Below are 15,176 nucleotides of genomic sequence, written 5' to 3' on the forward strand. Positions count from 1 at the left end.
CTCACTCACCAGCCACGTGGCTGTGGGCAAGCTCTTGAGCATGCAGGGCCTTAATTTCCTTGTCCAGAAAAGGGGGTAGTGATATCAGTACTGTCTGCGAGTGTTGAGGGAATTAGAAGTTGGGCTGGAAGGGCTCAGTGTAGCATCTGGCATGTGCTAAGTGCTCGGTCACATGCAGCCCTTGTCATCATGGTTGTAACGCCTCTTGCCTAGCGCCAGCCCTTTCCCACTCCCCAGCCTGCCCAGGGGAAGTCAACAGGACATGGGAGGGCAGGAGGTGATTCCTGCAAAACAAAGGGAAACACCATTCACAGGGGCCACTAGGTGACATCGCTCACATCATTCACAACAGGACTCGAACCCCAAATCTCTCAGTGCAGAGGCCACCAGAGATGGGGCAGGAAGGTGGGTCCTGTCAGAACACAGGCATAGATTCTACATTCACACAGCACAATTGTGAGCACTGCCGAGTGCTGGGCGCAAGGAAGTAGCCAGCAGGGAGGACAGATCCTAGACAGATTGTTGCATCAGGCCCCAGAGGGGCTGCAGGTGGGACAGAGCCCCTGACGGCAGAGATTCGAAGAGGGAACCTAAGCCCATTCCGTGACCTCTGCCTGCCTTCCCTCTGGCCATTGTCTGTCCCTCAGCAGCCGCCACCATTGCCAGGCCTGGACCGGGGCCTCAGGGACAGCCCCACCCTGTGGAGCTCCAGGCTGTGGGAGAGAGGGATGGGTGTGGATTGTGGGGACACAGGAGAGAGAGGGTGGCTGAGGCTGCTAGGAGGAGCTGCCCTGGAGATGGGTCCTGAGGTGTGACTTACCTGAACCCCATGAAGCCAAAGCAGCCACCCGTCTCCCACTCACAAAGCACGGAACGCAACCACTCACATCTTTGGAGCACTTCATATATTTTAGCCCGAGCATGTCCACTTTAAGACGCACCTGAGGGGCACCTGGGTGACTCAGTCAGTTAGGTTTCAGCTCAGATTGTGATCTCGGCGTCCTGAGATCGAGTCCCGAGTTGGGCTCTGTGCTCAATGAGGAGTCTGCTTGAGATTCTCTCTCCCTCTCCCTCTGCCCCTTCTAACTGTGTATGCATGTGTGCACAAGGTCTCACAGGTGTGCATGCTCGCTCTCTCTCTCTCTCAAAAAAAAAATCAATAAATCTTAAAAAAAAAAAAAAAAAAAAAGATACACCTGGGATCACCTGGCTGGGAAAGGGACTCTGTCTGGGTGGACAGCAACCCATGGGTACTGGACCAGGCTCTGGGCTTAGCTTGGTCCTAGAGTCAGCTCCCTCCCTCTCCAGGCCTCAGGATTTCCCCCAGCTGACCTCTGGTGTCCCTTTTGGCTCCATCTGTGCCATTGTGCCCTGACCATGTATTCAAAGGAGTCTTTACATCATGTCCTCTCCTCAGAGTTGCCCTAGGAGCAGGGAGAGAGGCCTCCCCCTTTTCTCCCCAGGAACCCGCACCTGGAGGGAATAGCCTCCTTGACTGAAACTTTAATTCCCACCCAAAGCCCCTTCCAGTTTTTCCAACTCATTTGCAAAACTGTGATGCCCAGCCTGCTGATGACCCTGGTGGGTCTCTGGGAGCCCTGCCTGAGGCGGGTGTAAGGTTTCCCAGAGAAGTCATGAGATAAGGTCTGGGAGGGGGAGTGAAAGAGTGGGGGGGAGAGTGGCTCGTTTGTAACACCGACAACAACGCTGGCACTTCATAACGTGCCTTTAAGGTTGGGAAGCGTTTTCAATTTTATGAAGTGCTGGCATTCCATTCATTCTGATATTTTGCTGTAAATGAAAAATGTATCTGGAGTAAATTTGGATAAAATTTGGGATAAACTTTTTTATCTGAGATGTGATGTGTGCTGAGGTCAGCTGATGTGGTGGGCAGTGTTAGCTCCAGGAAGACCTCGAAACAAAACCTGGGCAACGTGATTTTTGACAAGGACGCCAAAACAATTCAGTAGGGGAGAGAAAGATTTTCAATCCCGGGTGCTGGGGAAACTGGACTGACAAATGGTCAAGAGTGAGCCTTGGCCCCTGTTCATTCATTTGAAGTGAATCATAGGCCTAAATGTATAAGCTAAGACTATAATTATAATGTTTGCTGGGCAGCCCAGCAGGACAGCCCTTCATGACGGGCTGGTGCTGGCTGAGGGGTAGGCAGAGTGGGTCCACCCACACCAGGGCCGGGCTTGGCCAGAGCAGGGGCCTGAGAACTCAGGCAGGTAGAGTGGAGCCAAGGGAAGGAAACACTTAGCCAATGACAGAGACCATCTGTGGCTCCTAGGGCTTTGGTTGAGGGGTGTCCACCACCCACAGCTGGCTTGAAAAAAGAATAAATAGGGGTTGGTGTAGCCATGTGATCTCTGCCAACGTCCCCCCTCATTTCAGAATCCAAAGACTGGCATAGGTCGGCACACAGCATCAACACCGTCCCAGTCACAGCAACTCCCAGGCCTTCTAGAATATGTGTGTTCAAACAGCCTCTGCATATCGGCTGACGGGCGCCCGCGGACTTGGCCAACCAAACTCTGGCAGAGTACTTGGGTCCCCTCTGCTTTCCCAGACCCTGGAATCATTTTGGTGGAAAGAGTCCGTTTGAGTCAGAAACGATTGCCAGGGTCTGTCCCCCTTAGCCGGGTGGGGGCTGACTTCCAGCTGGTAGGGTGCTGCCCCGTCAGGCAAACACACACCCACGGTGGTCGAGCCAGAGGCAGAGCTTTGGCACAGAGCAGAGCACTCAGGGTGCTCTTGTGCCAGGAACGGTTGGAGTTTTCCCCCCAGATTTCACAAGGATGTGTCAGATTGAGGGTGGGGAGGAAGAAGGGAGATGGGTGTTTTTAGGAGCGGTAGCTGCATCCTTCCTGAGCACAGCGATAGAGCGGTGGGGGCCCGACCCCATGCTTGAGGGCCTCGGTGGTGAGGAGGAGGAGGAGGACTGGGATCCTGCCCAGGGGTGTCCACGGAGTCTCAGCTCAGGGCACTCACCAGGTTAGACCTTTCCGTCGCAGCCCATCTGATCCTCACTGCTGCTCTTCAACATTTTATGGCCATTATACAGATGAGGACACTGAGACTCAGAGATGCAGAAGGGCTTCCTGAGTGGGGCCCAGACCTGCCTGACTCCCAAGTGACCCTGCCCTCTGTAGCAAAGCCAGAGCTCTGCTACCAGGGGCCAGTGGAAAGCCAGCACGCGGCAGGCGTGGGGCTGAACCTCCCTCACTGGTTCTGCTTCCCTCTTTGTCTCTCTTTGGACAGCAATTGAACCATCCCAACATTATCAAGTATTTGGACTCGTTTATTGAGGACAATGAGCTGAACATTGTACTGGAGCTGGCTGATGCGGGTGACCTCTCACAGATGATCAAGGTGAGTGTGCCTGATAGGCAGGCTGGTCCTGGGGGCTGCGCAGATACACGGAGCCCTGAATCAGGCGGCCCCTTGGCCTGGTCTCTTTGCTATTGTGGCCTCTGGTGGAAGCCGCCCACCAGCCACCAGCATCACTCAGCCTCCTTCCACAGTGCCCTCAGGCCTCAGCCATGGCCTGGCAAGTGCCCCCTCGAGCTCCATCCCCATTTTCTGGGAGAGGGCCCGCCATGGACAGAAAGCCCCCCCCCCCGGCTGTCCCCACTGCCCCAGCCTGCCCACAGGCTGTCACATCGGCCTCACAGAAGAAACGGCGACAGAACCTTGTGATAGGTCAGAACCCCAGCTCACAGAACCTGGGAAAATGTGTTATGCATCCCACTTTCAAAAGGGAAGAGTGACCCCCAAAAGGCTAAGAGACTTACCAGGGATGCCCAGTAACGCAGGGGACATAGCCATGTCTTGTGGCCCAACTCGGTTTCCTGGCCTGGGACCCTCCAAACATCAGCACTGGAATGATCTCCCTGGGGCCCCTCCAGCACTTGAGGGACAGCTTCATTTCCATGTGATGGACAAGACCGGGTGTCTCTGAGAGGTTGAGTGACTTGCCAGGTCTGGCTCTTGCTGTGCCTCCCCGTGGCAGCCCCCATACCTCTCTACCCCCAGTGCCCCTCCTCCTGGGGCCTGGCCCAGGCCCACCACGGGTCTGAACTCAGGAACCAGCACAGCTCTGTTGATGGGGCACCTACTGTGAGCCGCAACCATGCTGGGCACATGTATCACTCACTAAATGCACACTATCCTCAGCAAAGCTCAGGGAGGTTTAGTCACTTGCCCGAGGCTGCACAGCCTCTGTGTGGGACCCCGAAGCCCAAGCCCTAGCCCTCAGCCCTGCTCCCTGTTCTTCCTTCAAGAGCCCGCTCCCCTGCCAGCTTGACCAGTCGGGATGCTGGCTCTTGTGGGCGCCTGCTGCCTCCCTCCTCTAGCCCAGTCTGTCTGCTTCTGAGCAAGGCCAGCTATGCCAGAGCCCCCACCTTGCTCCCAGCAACACTTGCAAACGGGGCCAGACGGATTCTCCATCTTTCCCACCGGGCGCTGGGGATGGAGCAATTGCTCAGCGCCCGCTCTTCTGAAATTTGGCTCCTAGGAATTGGGGCATCATTGGGAAGTGGCATTACTTGAGCTGTTATCACCTGCTTTTATATTTTCGTTGACATATTAATGTGTTTGCAGGGATGTTAATCTCCACACAGATCCCTGGTGGGAACAGATGTGCTCTGTCATGTCTTCGCTCCTCCTCCCCGCCCCCGCACTGTTCTCCTTCATGTGCTGTTCTATTGCTGGCATGCACACATCTAGCACCCGCTGTGTGCCAGCCCCTATGCTGAGACCTAGGCGAGGGTGCTGCCTGCAGGGAGCTCGCCTTCTAACAGGAGGGCAGACCCGTAAACGGACAGCCAACAGCCAGTGTGAGCAAGCCAAGGTCAGAGCCTGTGGGAGCCAAGGAAGGCTTCCTGGAGGAGGTGACCCCTGAGCTGACCTGCTGAGAGCAGCAATCTGGTGGCAGACTAGCTTGTGCAGGAGCCCAATGGCATGAACAGTTGAGTCCACAAAGCCCTGGGCAAGGGGGAGGCAGGGTTGTCCGGTCACCCAGGGCTTCACTGTCCAGCCCCCAGATTCGAGACCTTGCTCCAAGGTCAGCAAGGAGCTTCCTAGGACTCAGGATGAGGAGTAGAAATGATCGGTGTTGTGTTCTAGAAGAAAGGCTAGATGCTCAGCAGAGGGTGGGTGGGGGATAAAGACGGAGGCAGAGGGGAGACAGAGGAAGGGCCCTGCCCCCTAAAGCCCCTGCAGACCCCAGGTCCTTGCAGCCTCTCAGTCCACAGAGCAGGGCCAGGGTTCAGCTGTCAGGGTAGGGGTGACCCTCCCACAAAGCTCAACCTCCCTCTGTCCTAGGGCTGCATTAGGGACTGTAGGAGCCACAGGGCCAGGTGCAGGCTCCTTCCGAGTCGAGAAGAGGAGGGAGGCATGTGCATGTCCGGCTCCTTGTCCCTGGCCAGGGTGTGGGGCCCCCTCCCAGCTCCCCTCCCCTTCTCCCCGCACTCCTGCCTCGTGGCCCACACCAGCCAGGGTTCAAGTCGGTCGCTCACCCCTGGGGTTTCTGGGGCAGCCTCCTGGCTTCCAGGCCCCATCTTCTGACATGGTGCCTCCTCTGCCAAGGTCTTACCCTTTCCCAACTCTCCCTAGTCCTCCTTCCTCTGCTGCAGCTCTAGGCCCTTCACCTGCAGGGCCTGGCTGGGTGCTGCCTCCAGCAAGCGAGCAGGGCAGGGCAAGAGAGAGACCCTCCCTGGGCCTGGAGTCAGACACACCTGCTTGGCCCTTCCTCCCTTGGGCGGGAAGGACCCCTGTGCCTCAGTTTCCCCATATATAATACACACTACACGGGTGCCTGGGACTTGGTAGAAGCTCAGTCTCCCCGGGCTTTTCAACTCTCCAGCTGCCTCTGGGTTTTGAGGGGAACTGGGGGCCTTGCTGGGGCTGCACCATAGTTGCCCCACTGGGCTGGCCTGGAGGCTGCTGACCAGTAAAGCCTGTGTCCCAAGGGCCTGCAGCCTCAGGCTGAGTAGTGCCACCACCGCCACGGTGCCAACATTATTTATGATGGACAGTGAAGCTGTGAGTTGCTGCCACCCCAAAACCCACCAGAGACTCTGCGCCTTCCTGCTAAATGTCACACGAAGCTTATAGGACGTGACATTTAGAAAATCACCATTCACAGCCGAGCTTAAAAGCTGTAATGAGGATAAACCAACATCACAGCGTAAATAACACTGCAGCCCAGCCCACCATGGAGCCTGGGGCAGCCCGGAGAGCCTGGAGTCCTTGCTGGCGGTCTGTGCTGTAGCCTGAGCGGCTCACCGCTGGGGTCCCTCTCCCACAGTGGAGCCTCAGGAGAGCCTCAAAGATGGCTTTACTCCCAGGCCAGGGGCTTCCAGCTAGGACTGTCCCATTGTTGGAGGTGCCTCGATCCAGTACCAGCTCTGGCGCTCCAGCTGGATGACCTTGGGCAAGCTCCTGAACCTCGGAGCTCAGTCCCTCATCTGGTGGCTCTTGGTGTCATTCGAAGTTAATTGGGGTTAACAGCTCAGCTTTTGTAGGCCGAAGGCCCGAGTCAGAGCTTTGCCTACCCCTTGCCAGCTACTAAGTGGCCCTTGGTTTCCTCATCTGTGAGATGGGCACAGTCACCCCTGCTGAAGGCCCAGCACAGTGGCCGCAGGAGGCAGGTGCTTGGCAGATGTCCCCCCAGGTCCTGTGTTCCACTCTCCCTTCCCTAGGCCAGGCGTGGCTCCTGGGGCCATCCCTGCACCAAAGCGGCTGTACTGACACACGGGCCCACAGCTTCACCTCCGGCTACTCTGGCAAAGAGGGTGGTTTTGAGGCCGGAAGCCTGGCCCTTGGGTTCCTGGTGCACACGAGTCATGGTCCTCACTGCCCTTGGTCCGGGCACATGGGAGACTCCCCAGAGGAACGTGGACCAAGACCTGTTCTGGGATCTTTGGTTATTTACAGCACACGCAGAACAACTTGGGGGGTTTGGGGGGGTTGGTTTGGTTTTCTGAAGCATTATATACGTTTTTTCAAGCCATGAGGTAGATTAATGTCAGTTGGAACTGAGGAGCCCATTGAAGAATGTCAAGCCATTTCCTTGAGGTTCCTGCTGCCTGTTAACCATCACGTGCCCTGAGATTCTCTGGTGCCCGGGGGCGGGGCCACTGTGACTTCACCACCAGGCATTGGGTGCCTGGGTTCTGGGCCGGGCTGGGGCTGGGGACAGAGATGCTCCACGCCAGTTCAGTCCTGCAAGGAACTCCCCATCGGGCTGTGGGAGGAGGCGGGCATGTGTCCAGGAAGTGCCCAAGAAAGGGTGACTGAGAACAGCCATCTAGGATGCCCACTGGTGGCTGGGCCTGCTCCCACCATGGGGAGGTCAGCACTGGGTGGGGGCACACGAGACCATGGAGGGTGGTTTGGGCTAAAGTGCAGATGGGAAGTGGCAACCTTTGTTCTAAACGTACTATTTGTTCAGTGGCCTGACAACCCACCCCATGCCCGGCGCCAGTTACTGCTGGGGCGGGACAGGGGCACGACCATGTGGTGGCCTGTCACCCAGGCCTGTCTGTCTTCCCCACCATAGTACTTTAAGAAGCAGAAGCGGCTCATCCCGGAGAGGACTGTGTGGAAGTACTTCGCACAGCTGTGCAGTGCCGTGGAACATATGCACTCTCGCCGGGTGATGCACCGAGGTACGTGCCCATCGCTCCCAGGGCCGTGGGGCCTAGAGCCGGTGGGAGGCCAGGCACCCCTGGGGCCTAGGATGCAGCATTCCTTCCACTCTTTCTGGCTCTGGGGATATCCATGAGGAGGTGGGACCACATGTTACCCAGACGGTGGGTATCACGCATCTTGCCCATCTTGGGGGGAGTCAGAGAGTCCGGCCAGGGCCTCACACATGCCCACTCTCTGATTCCCTAAGGATGCTGCCTTTCCTGTCCCACCCGCCCTGACCTCCTAGCCCCACGCCAATTGCCTCCTTCTTCCTCTGCAGACATCAAGCCTGCCAACGTGTTCATCACAGCCACGGGGGTCGTGAAGCTTGGTGACCTTGGCCTGGGTCGCTTCTTTAGCTCTGAGACCACTGCAGCCCATTCCCTAGGTAAGGAGGCCTGTCCACACATCCCAGCAGCTGCTGGAGGCCCTGGGTAACCATGTGGGGAGGTGAGAACAGTCTCCCCCCACAGAGCCTTTGGTTCATTAATGCGAGAAAGTGCCTTCTGAGCTCTAGACTTTACCTCTTCACCACAGTGACCCAGAGGAGGGTAAACTGAGGCCCTAAGAAGCTTGAACAGGGGTCCCCTGCATCCTCACGCAGCTCCACACCCCTTCCAAGAAAGGATGGCAGAGCCCATCTTATCCAGATCCTTTTTATCCAGTTGCATGAGGCAGCCATCCACCTTCTCATGGCTGTGTCGTGTCCCCTCGCGTGGGTACAGCACACTCAGTCTGGTCCTCCTGGTGGGGCACAGCAGAGCTAGTTTCTAGTTTTTGGGACAGGCAGTTTTGAAGCTGCGGGACCAGGTTCTCACCTAGGAGGAGGTGACAAAGTGCAGGGGAGCAGGTGGAGGAGGGAACAGGAACTGTCAAGTGGGGGAGCAGAGCACACAGGGGTGCTGCAGGGGCACTGCAGGTTCGGGGGGGCCCAGGTGCCGAGCTTGGTGGACATTCTGATGTTCGGGAACACCGGAGGGTGGGACTTGGGAACACACTCAGGCAGGTGTGGGTTTTGGGTTACTTGAAGTGATGCCCCCCATACAGAATCTGTACACAGGCTCCGTGACTGGGTGTGACACATGGAATGGTGGAGGATGAAGAGTTTGCATTTGTTGAGAATATAGAAACCAGCAGAGCCATAGAAGTAGGATCTCCCGTGCGCCACAACGGGGCATATCAACATTTAGCCAGGGCTGGGTGGGCGGGACTCAGATATGGCAGGGGCATCCTCCTACGGAGCCCGTTCGCCACCCTAGAGGTGGCATCTCCCGGGAAGGTGCTCCTGAGCCTCACTGCCCTGAGTGAAGGCTGGTCACCTCCCTTGGAAACTGCTCTGTTCTCCATGGACTCTGCCCCAGTCTGGGGCCCCAGCCCACATGTCCCCCACGCACTCTCCAGATGCCCGCGGCATGCTATGAGTACAAACAGCAGCTTCTGGTGACAGCGGAGGTGCTTTCTGGAAGACACACGTTCCTGGTGGAATCTGTCACTGTTCATACAGGTCCCGATGGCTTAGAGGCTCTGGGGGCGAAGCACACAATCAGGAGAAATGCACTAACTGGGAATCGGCAGCTCTGAGCTGCTAACTGGAGTGAGCCAGTGTGCGTGTGTGCATGTGCCTGAGTGTGGGAGTGTGTGCACACAAGTGTACATGTGTCTGAGCATGGGGGCCAGGGTTTGAAAGGATGTGCAGGACCCGCCAATGCCTGAGTTTATGATACTTTACTCGCACCTCCAATAGCCATGAGGGTCCATAGGATCCTATGTGCGAACCAGGACTCTGGAACCCCGGGAGCTCAAGTGATTGTTCTGAATGACAGAAGGGCAGAGCCAGGACTCAAATGCAGGCCTCTCCGTCGGAGCCCACACTCCCTCCAGAGCTCCCAGCTGGCCATGCTGCGAGGAAGCCTTGGCTTCCCCAGTCCCTTCAGACCCTTAGCAGAATCAAAGTGTGTTGGTGAGTGTGGGGCTGTTTTCCTCTTTGGTTTAAGAGCTTCCAAAGGCCAGAAATTCCGGGGCAGCTGTCAAAGAGAAGAAGAGTTCAAGCCACTGTCCCCGTCAGCCAGGTCCCTCCTCTGCGTCCCTCCACCGAGGAGGCTGCGCTCTCGTCAGAGCCGGTTAAGATCACATCATTAGGAACGGGCTTGTCCGACAGTGTGAGTTTATTGACTCGGACTGGTGCACTTATTATATTAATGAGAAGGAATTGGAATTTGGGAAAAGGCTGCTCGCTAGGCCGGGCTCTTCCCGAGGCCTTGGAGCAGCAGCCGGGCTGAGTGATGGATGGAAGGACCCCTCCTGGGGGGCCTTGTGCCTGAGTCCAGGGGACACCCCCGAGCTGAGAGGCCATGGGTGGAGGTGTGGTGAGGACCACTCCCGGAACCCAGGGCCAGGCTCCACCACAGGCACAGCACAGAGCCGAAACCCAGGGCCCAAGTCTCCCTGACGTAGAAGAAAGGCCCCCCTCTCCACAGCAAGGTCTGCAAACAACCGACTAAGTCTTCTGCACACATTTGATCGGGCAAAAAATTGAACTAATTGCCATTGCATTGTGACTCAGAAAGGACTCGGGGTCAGGGCTCCTTCACACCCTGTGCATGGGCGTGAATTATGCATCCACTGCTTCTGCACACCTACTACGTGGGGATGCTGTGATGGCAGCCACTTGGCCCTGACAAGCACCTCCTCTCCTGAGGCCGCTGACCCCCCACCCCCCCGCAGGGCTTATGCAAATCCCATCCCCTCCTGCCTCCCCCTTCCCCAGCCCCCTCCATGCCTCTGTATTTGCTAACACGAGGCTGGCATGAAAGGGCATTAGTCATGCCATGGCCGGGCTGACAGGTACGGTACCCAGCGGTGGCAGAGTGGCTGCCTTGGTGTCAGGAATAGGAGCCGTAATTAGAGCGCGGAACAGAATGAGCGTCAGACGAATTACCAGGCAGCAGATCATATTTGTCAGGAAGGATTGCATACATAAAAATTAAGTGACAGTACACGCCGGTGTAATGAAAGAAAAATGAAAGATTTGCCTACACACAGCTCACAAGCTACAAGCAAGTGTCTCGCTCCGAGCAACGGCAGCAGCTGCAAGACAAATTGTAGGGCTGGGAGAGCAGGCCCTGCTTGTTCAGCAGTAGTGACAGGGCGGCCACAGGCTGGGCTCAGGGGTGGGCAGTGAGGCTGCCTGCACCCGGGGCCCGTGAAGGCCTCATGCTGCCTCTCAGGGGCTGGGGAATAGGTCCCATGGGGGCAGCCCCAGCAGGTACTGTGGTCAGAGCGCACAGGCTTCCCCAGGCTGTCAACCCCGGGCCTGACCCCAGGACATAACTTTCTTCCTTCTCCCTTCCCAGAGCCGACTGCTCTGGCCCTGGGCTGGGCACTAGAGAGGAGATTATGCAGCCTTCCCTGATTTCAGGGGGCCCCCGGACTGGTGGGAGAACAGAGACAGGCCCAGGGTGGCATGGTCAGGGGTGGGCAGAACTGTCTCCTGAGGGCCCACTGTGTATAGACAGGCACAGTGCTGGGGTCCCAGGCTCTAAATTGGGCCCCGATGAACCCAGGATCCTCTGGGGCCCTAGGGCTGCATCTGCCCCTCCCAGGACTTGGGTTTTCTGTGGTTACCGACCTCACCAAACAGGTGACTTAACAAAGAAGACAAGGCTTAGAAGATGTTGCAGAAACACTTTGCTTTTTAAAAAATTATCCCAACGAGGTTTATGGTCTCCGTGTGACAGATGAGGACACTGAGGCTCAGAGGGCGGGATACCCCATCCCCACAAGTCACCTAGCTAGCAGGGACTAGAACCCTCGGGGTGTCAGCTCCACTCTGGGCACAGCCACAGTGCACTGGGAAGTGGGCTTGGGTCCTGATGAGCTCTCTGGGTGCCCAGCCATTCAGGGGAAAAGTCCATCTACCCTCCCAGCAGGGGCCGCCTGGGGCTTGGGGGGCCTGCCTGGGTGGCAGGGAAGGAGGATGGAACACTGGGTGGGCCCTGGGGAACATCTGCCGAGTGGGCACATGGTCCTCACAGCCACACGCCCTGGGAGATCCCACCGGTGGTGGCACCATGCAGACAGGCTCCCTGGGCCTACTCCTGCCCATCCTTGCAGCCCAGGACGCTGGCAGATGACTGGCCCAGAAAACCTGCTCCAGCAGGTAGATCCAGGATGAGCATGGACCTGGTGGAGGTCCTGGGAGGTCACACCTGGCTGGTGAAGGGCATCTGGCTTGCCTGCCACTCCCCTGGCATTTTCAGGGCACAGTCTGTTCCTAGATGAGCTGCTGCCAGAGAGGGAAGGAGAGGGTCTCAAGGGGACAGCAAATGAAGATGGATCCTGGTTAGGAAACGAGCTACAACTCACCTGTGTGTCCAGTCATTCACTTGGCAGGACCTGTGCCAGGCCCCAGGTGCTCCCCAGGAAAGCCCCTGCTCGCTGGTATTTACAGCCTGGGGAGAAAATCCGTGTAGAGGCCTCACCACCAAGCAAGCACAGCTCTAACCATCATGCCCCAGGTACCATAGCCATTAGTGCTGCAGCCTCCCTGGGGGTGGGCATTATCCCAGTCACCTAACGGAGAAGGAGGTCCAGGTGCCCTGCAGGAGGCTCCAGCCAGAGCCATGTGGCAGGGAAGGTGGGATATGGCCATGCACTTTCCCACCAGAGGGCCCCCCTTCCCAGGCCACCTTGGGTGGGAGCCTGACACTTAGATAACAGGGTGTCACACTGAGTTGCTGTTTGTGTAACCTGCTGTGCACAACCGCTGGAGACCCTCTGCGTGGGAACTGGAAATAGGCAGATATTTGTACAGATGTCAACAATCTGAAATTAAGTCCATGCTGATGGAAGTACAGTGTTTTCTCAAGGGCGTGGCTTCCCTTGAGGGTTATGTGTAGCCCAGCATAGGGTCGGCCCGTGGTTTGAAGAGGACCTGCCAATGTGTGGTGACACAGGCCACCCTGGTAGGGAGTGTGTGTGTGTGTGTGTGTGTGTGTGTGTGTGTGGCTGCCCAAAGAGCCAGTGCTGGGGGGAGCTGGGACAATCTGCAGAGGCCTCAGATTCTAAGCTGAGGACCTGGCCTTTCTCCCTTGGGGGATGAGGAGCCAGTCCGGCAGAGGGGAGGAGGAAGAGTGGGAGTGGGTAGACAGGGAGGGCTAAGCCAGCCTGCGGTCCAGGCGGGTGAGGTGGGGGCAACAGCTGGGGCTGGGGAGGGGAGCACCCTCAGGATGGGGGGCCTGCCTGGATGTTGGCGGTTTCACAGGACAGACCACAAATGAAAATGCAGATCACAGGGCTCAGCCCAGAGAAAGCCGCTCAGGTTCCAGAATCTGGTGCTGGCTCCTTCTGTGTTCTTCCCCCGCTCCCTTTGCCACCCTCAGCCCTGCTGTTTGCGGTCCACCTGCCCCTGTGAGGGTCTGCAGGGCCATCCCATAGCCCTTCCACCTGTGCATGTGGGGTAGGGTGTCATGTACCCATTTTCCAGGGAAGGAAACCGAGGCTCCAGAGGGTGGAGGGGAGGACTCTGGAGACCCTCAAGCACAACCTCTCTGTTGCACCAATGGAGAAACTGAGGCGGGGAGGGAGAATCTCAGCACTCTCCAGCTGAGTGGCAGAAGTGCATGCAGCCCACCTGTGCTGCCAGGTTTGCACCCTGAGTCCCAGCTCTCAGGCACACCTGGCAGTGGCGGGGGGCGTGTGTGTGGTGTCAGGTGGGGACCCCACGCTTCTCTAGCCATGTTCAAAACCACCAGTGGGGAAGAAGTGCAGCCCACAGATGCCAGCCTCTTCTTCATGTGAAATCTCTGCCTTTTTCATATCTAATGAACACGTTTCAAACACGGCAAGCATCTCTCGACGCAGCCAAGTTTGTTTTGACAGGAGTGGCATATCTCCGGGATGCGGCCTCTTTAATCAGCCTCCGCTTTGAGGTCCCACGTCCTCCTCTGATATCCACCCGGTTTGAAATCCGGGAGTTCTAGGCAAAGATGTGGGGAAGGTCGGGGTTTGTTAGGCTCCTGTTTCTTTCTTTTTTTTTTTTTTTTAATTTTTTTTTTTTAGGCTCCTGTTTCATATGCCAGCTCCATCCCCCAATGCAGGGAGTGAGGGTGGGGGCTGGCTGGGAGCTGGTGGGTCCAAGGACCCGATGGGATCCAGCCTCTGCTAGAAGGGGCCTCAGACCCTGAGCATCTCCGGAGTCTGTGCTACCGCTTTGTCCGCAGTGCCCCAGGCCCCCTTGGGGCAGGACTAGGGGCTGAGCTGGGTGAGGCCTTCAGGGGGCCCCTCCTCCTGTCAGCTTCTCCCACTCTTCCCCAGAATCTTTGCTCCCCTGGGGCTTGGGGATACATTCTCCAGGGCCTGCTGCAAGCTTGGAATTTCTTTGAAGTGTCTCATTTTATCTTGAAAACTTATGCAAGTTGTGGGTTATGCTTCGTAATGTTTGAATATGTGTTGTCGGTAAGGAAACCGGGTTTTATAGACTTACTCCCAGGAATAGATGGCAAAACAGGAAGATATGCTTCCCCCTGGCACTAGCTGAGCACTCCAGCTTTAAGACTCACACACGGGGTCCAGGGGACTGGAGAATGTACCTAGGGGTGGGGACAGGCCAAATCTCCCTCAGTTAATGCTTCATAAATTCCTGTTTCACAGGTGTCTGAGCTTCTGAAAGCATGTCAGTGGGGAAGGCTTTGCCCAGCTCCTCAGACGATGACACATGTCACCGTCTCCCGGGAGCTTGCCAGAGAGGCAGTGTCCTAGCACCAGCCCTGGACATTCTGAGCCCACAGGTCTAGAGGGTGGGCCAGGTCCAGATTTCTAACAGGCTCCTCCAAGCAATTCAGCTGCAGCTTCCGGTCAGTCCAGCCTTTCTCTGTGTCCTTCTAGACACTTCCCGGGACTGGCAACGCACTCCTTCCTGATGGGCCCACTCCTGGGAGGGCCCAGCACAACATCAAGTCCTCCCCTCCACCCTCTGGAGTGTCAGTTAGCATTGGATGCAGAAGGACAGATAAAGGGATGGGACAGATGGGTGGATGAACACACGACGGATAGGCAGACTGATGGATGGGTAGATAAGCAGACAGTAGATGCTGGGTGGGTGGATGGATGGATGGACAGACGGATAGAGGGGTGGATGGATGGAGGGTTGGATGGACAGATGGTTGGAGGGAGGGATGGATAGAGGGATGGGGGGATGGAAGGATGGATGGACAGATGGATGGGTAGAGGGATGGGTGGGTGGCACTGCAGCCCTGTATCTTAGGAGAAGGTCCACATCACCTTTGGGTGTTTGCCTTTCTTGCACTGTGGAAACTGGGGCAAAAGCAGAAAGAGCCCCAGGAAGGTTGAAGGTTGGGTAGAACATGAGGGACAGGGGGTAGTGGTGCTCCCTGACCTTTCTTTTCCTCCTGTAGAGGCCCTGGTGGGTCTAAAGTGAGCAAAGGACAAGACTGAGGGTGGCGAGAGGCATCAGGGCG

General features: G+C 57.0%; 1 protein-coding gene across 5 annotated transcripts in view; it reads left to right on the forward strand.

Moving 5' to 3' along the window:
- NEK6 (NIMA related kinase 6) overlaps window positions 1–15,176 on the forward strand; it is an 83,071-nt gene that overhangs the window by 52,279 nt on the left and 15,616 nt on the right. For all 5 annotated transcript variants that reach the window (XM_077850623.1, XM_077850619.1, XM_077850620.1 and 2 more), the window contains 3 exons: window positions 3,265–3,375; window positions 7,568–7,676; window positions 7,979–8,086. In XM_077850623.1, the coding sequence (XP_077706749.1) occupies window positions 3,265–3,375; window positions 7,568–7,676; window positions 7,979–8,086 (328 nt within the window). The remainder of the gene's footprint in view (window positions 1–3,264; window positions 3,376–7,567; window positions 7,677–7,978; window positions 8,087–15,176) is intronic.

The sequence above is a fragment of the Canis aureus genome, chromosome 16 (genome assembly GCF_053574225.1).
Source record: "Canis aureus isolate CA01 chromosome 16, VMU_Caureus_v.1.0, whole genome shotgun sequence".
Taxonomy (NCBI): Eukaryota; Metazoa; Chordata; class Mammalia; order Carnivora; family Canidae; genus Canis; species Canis aureus.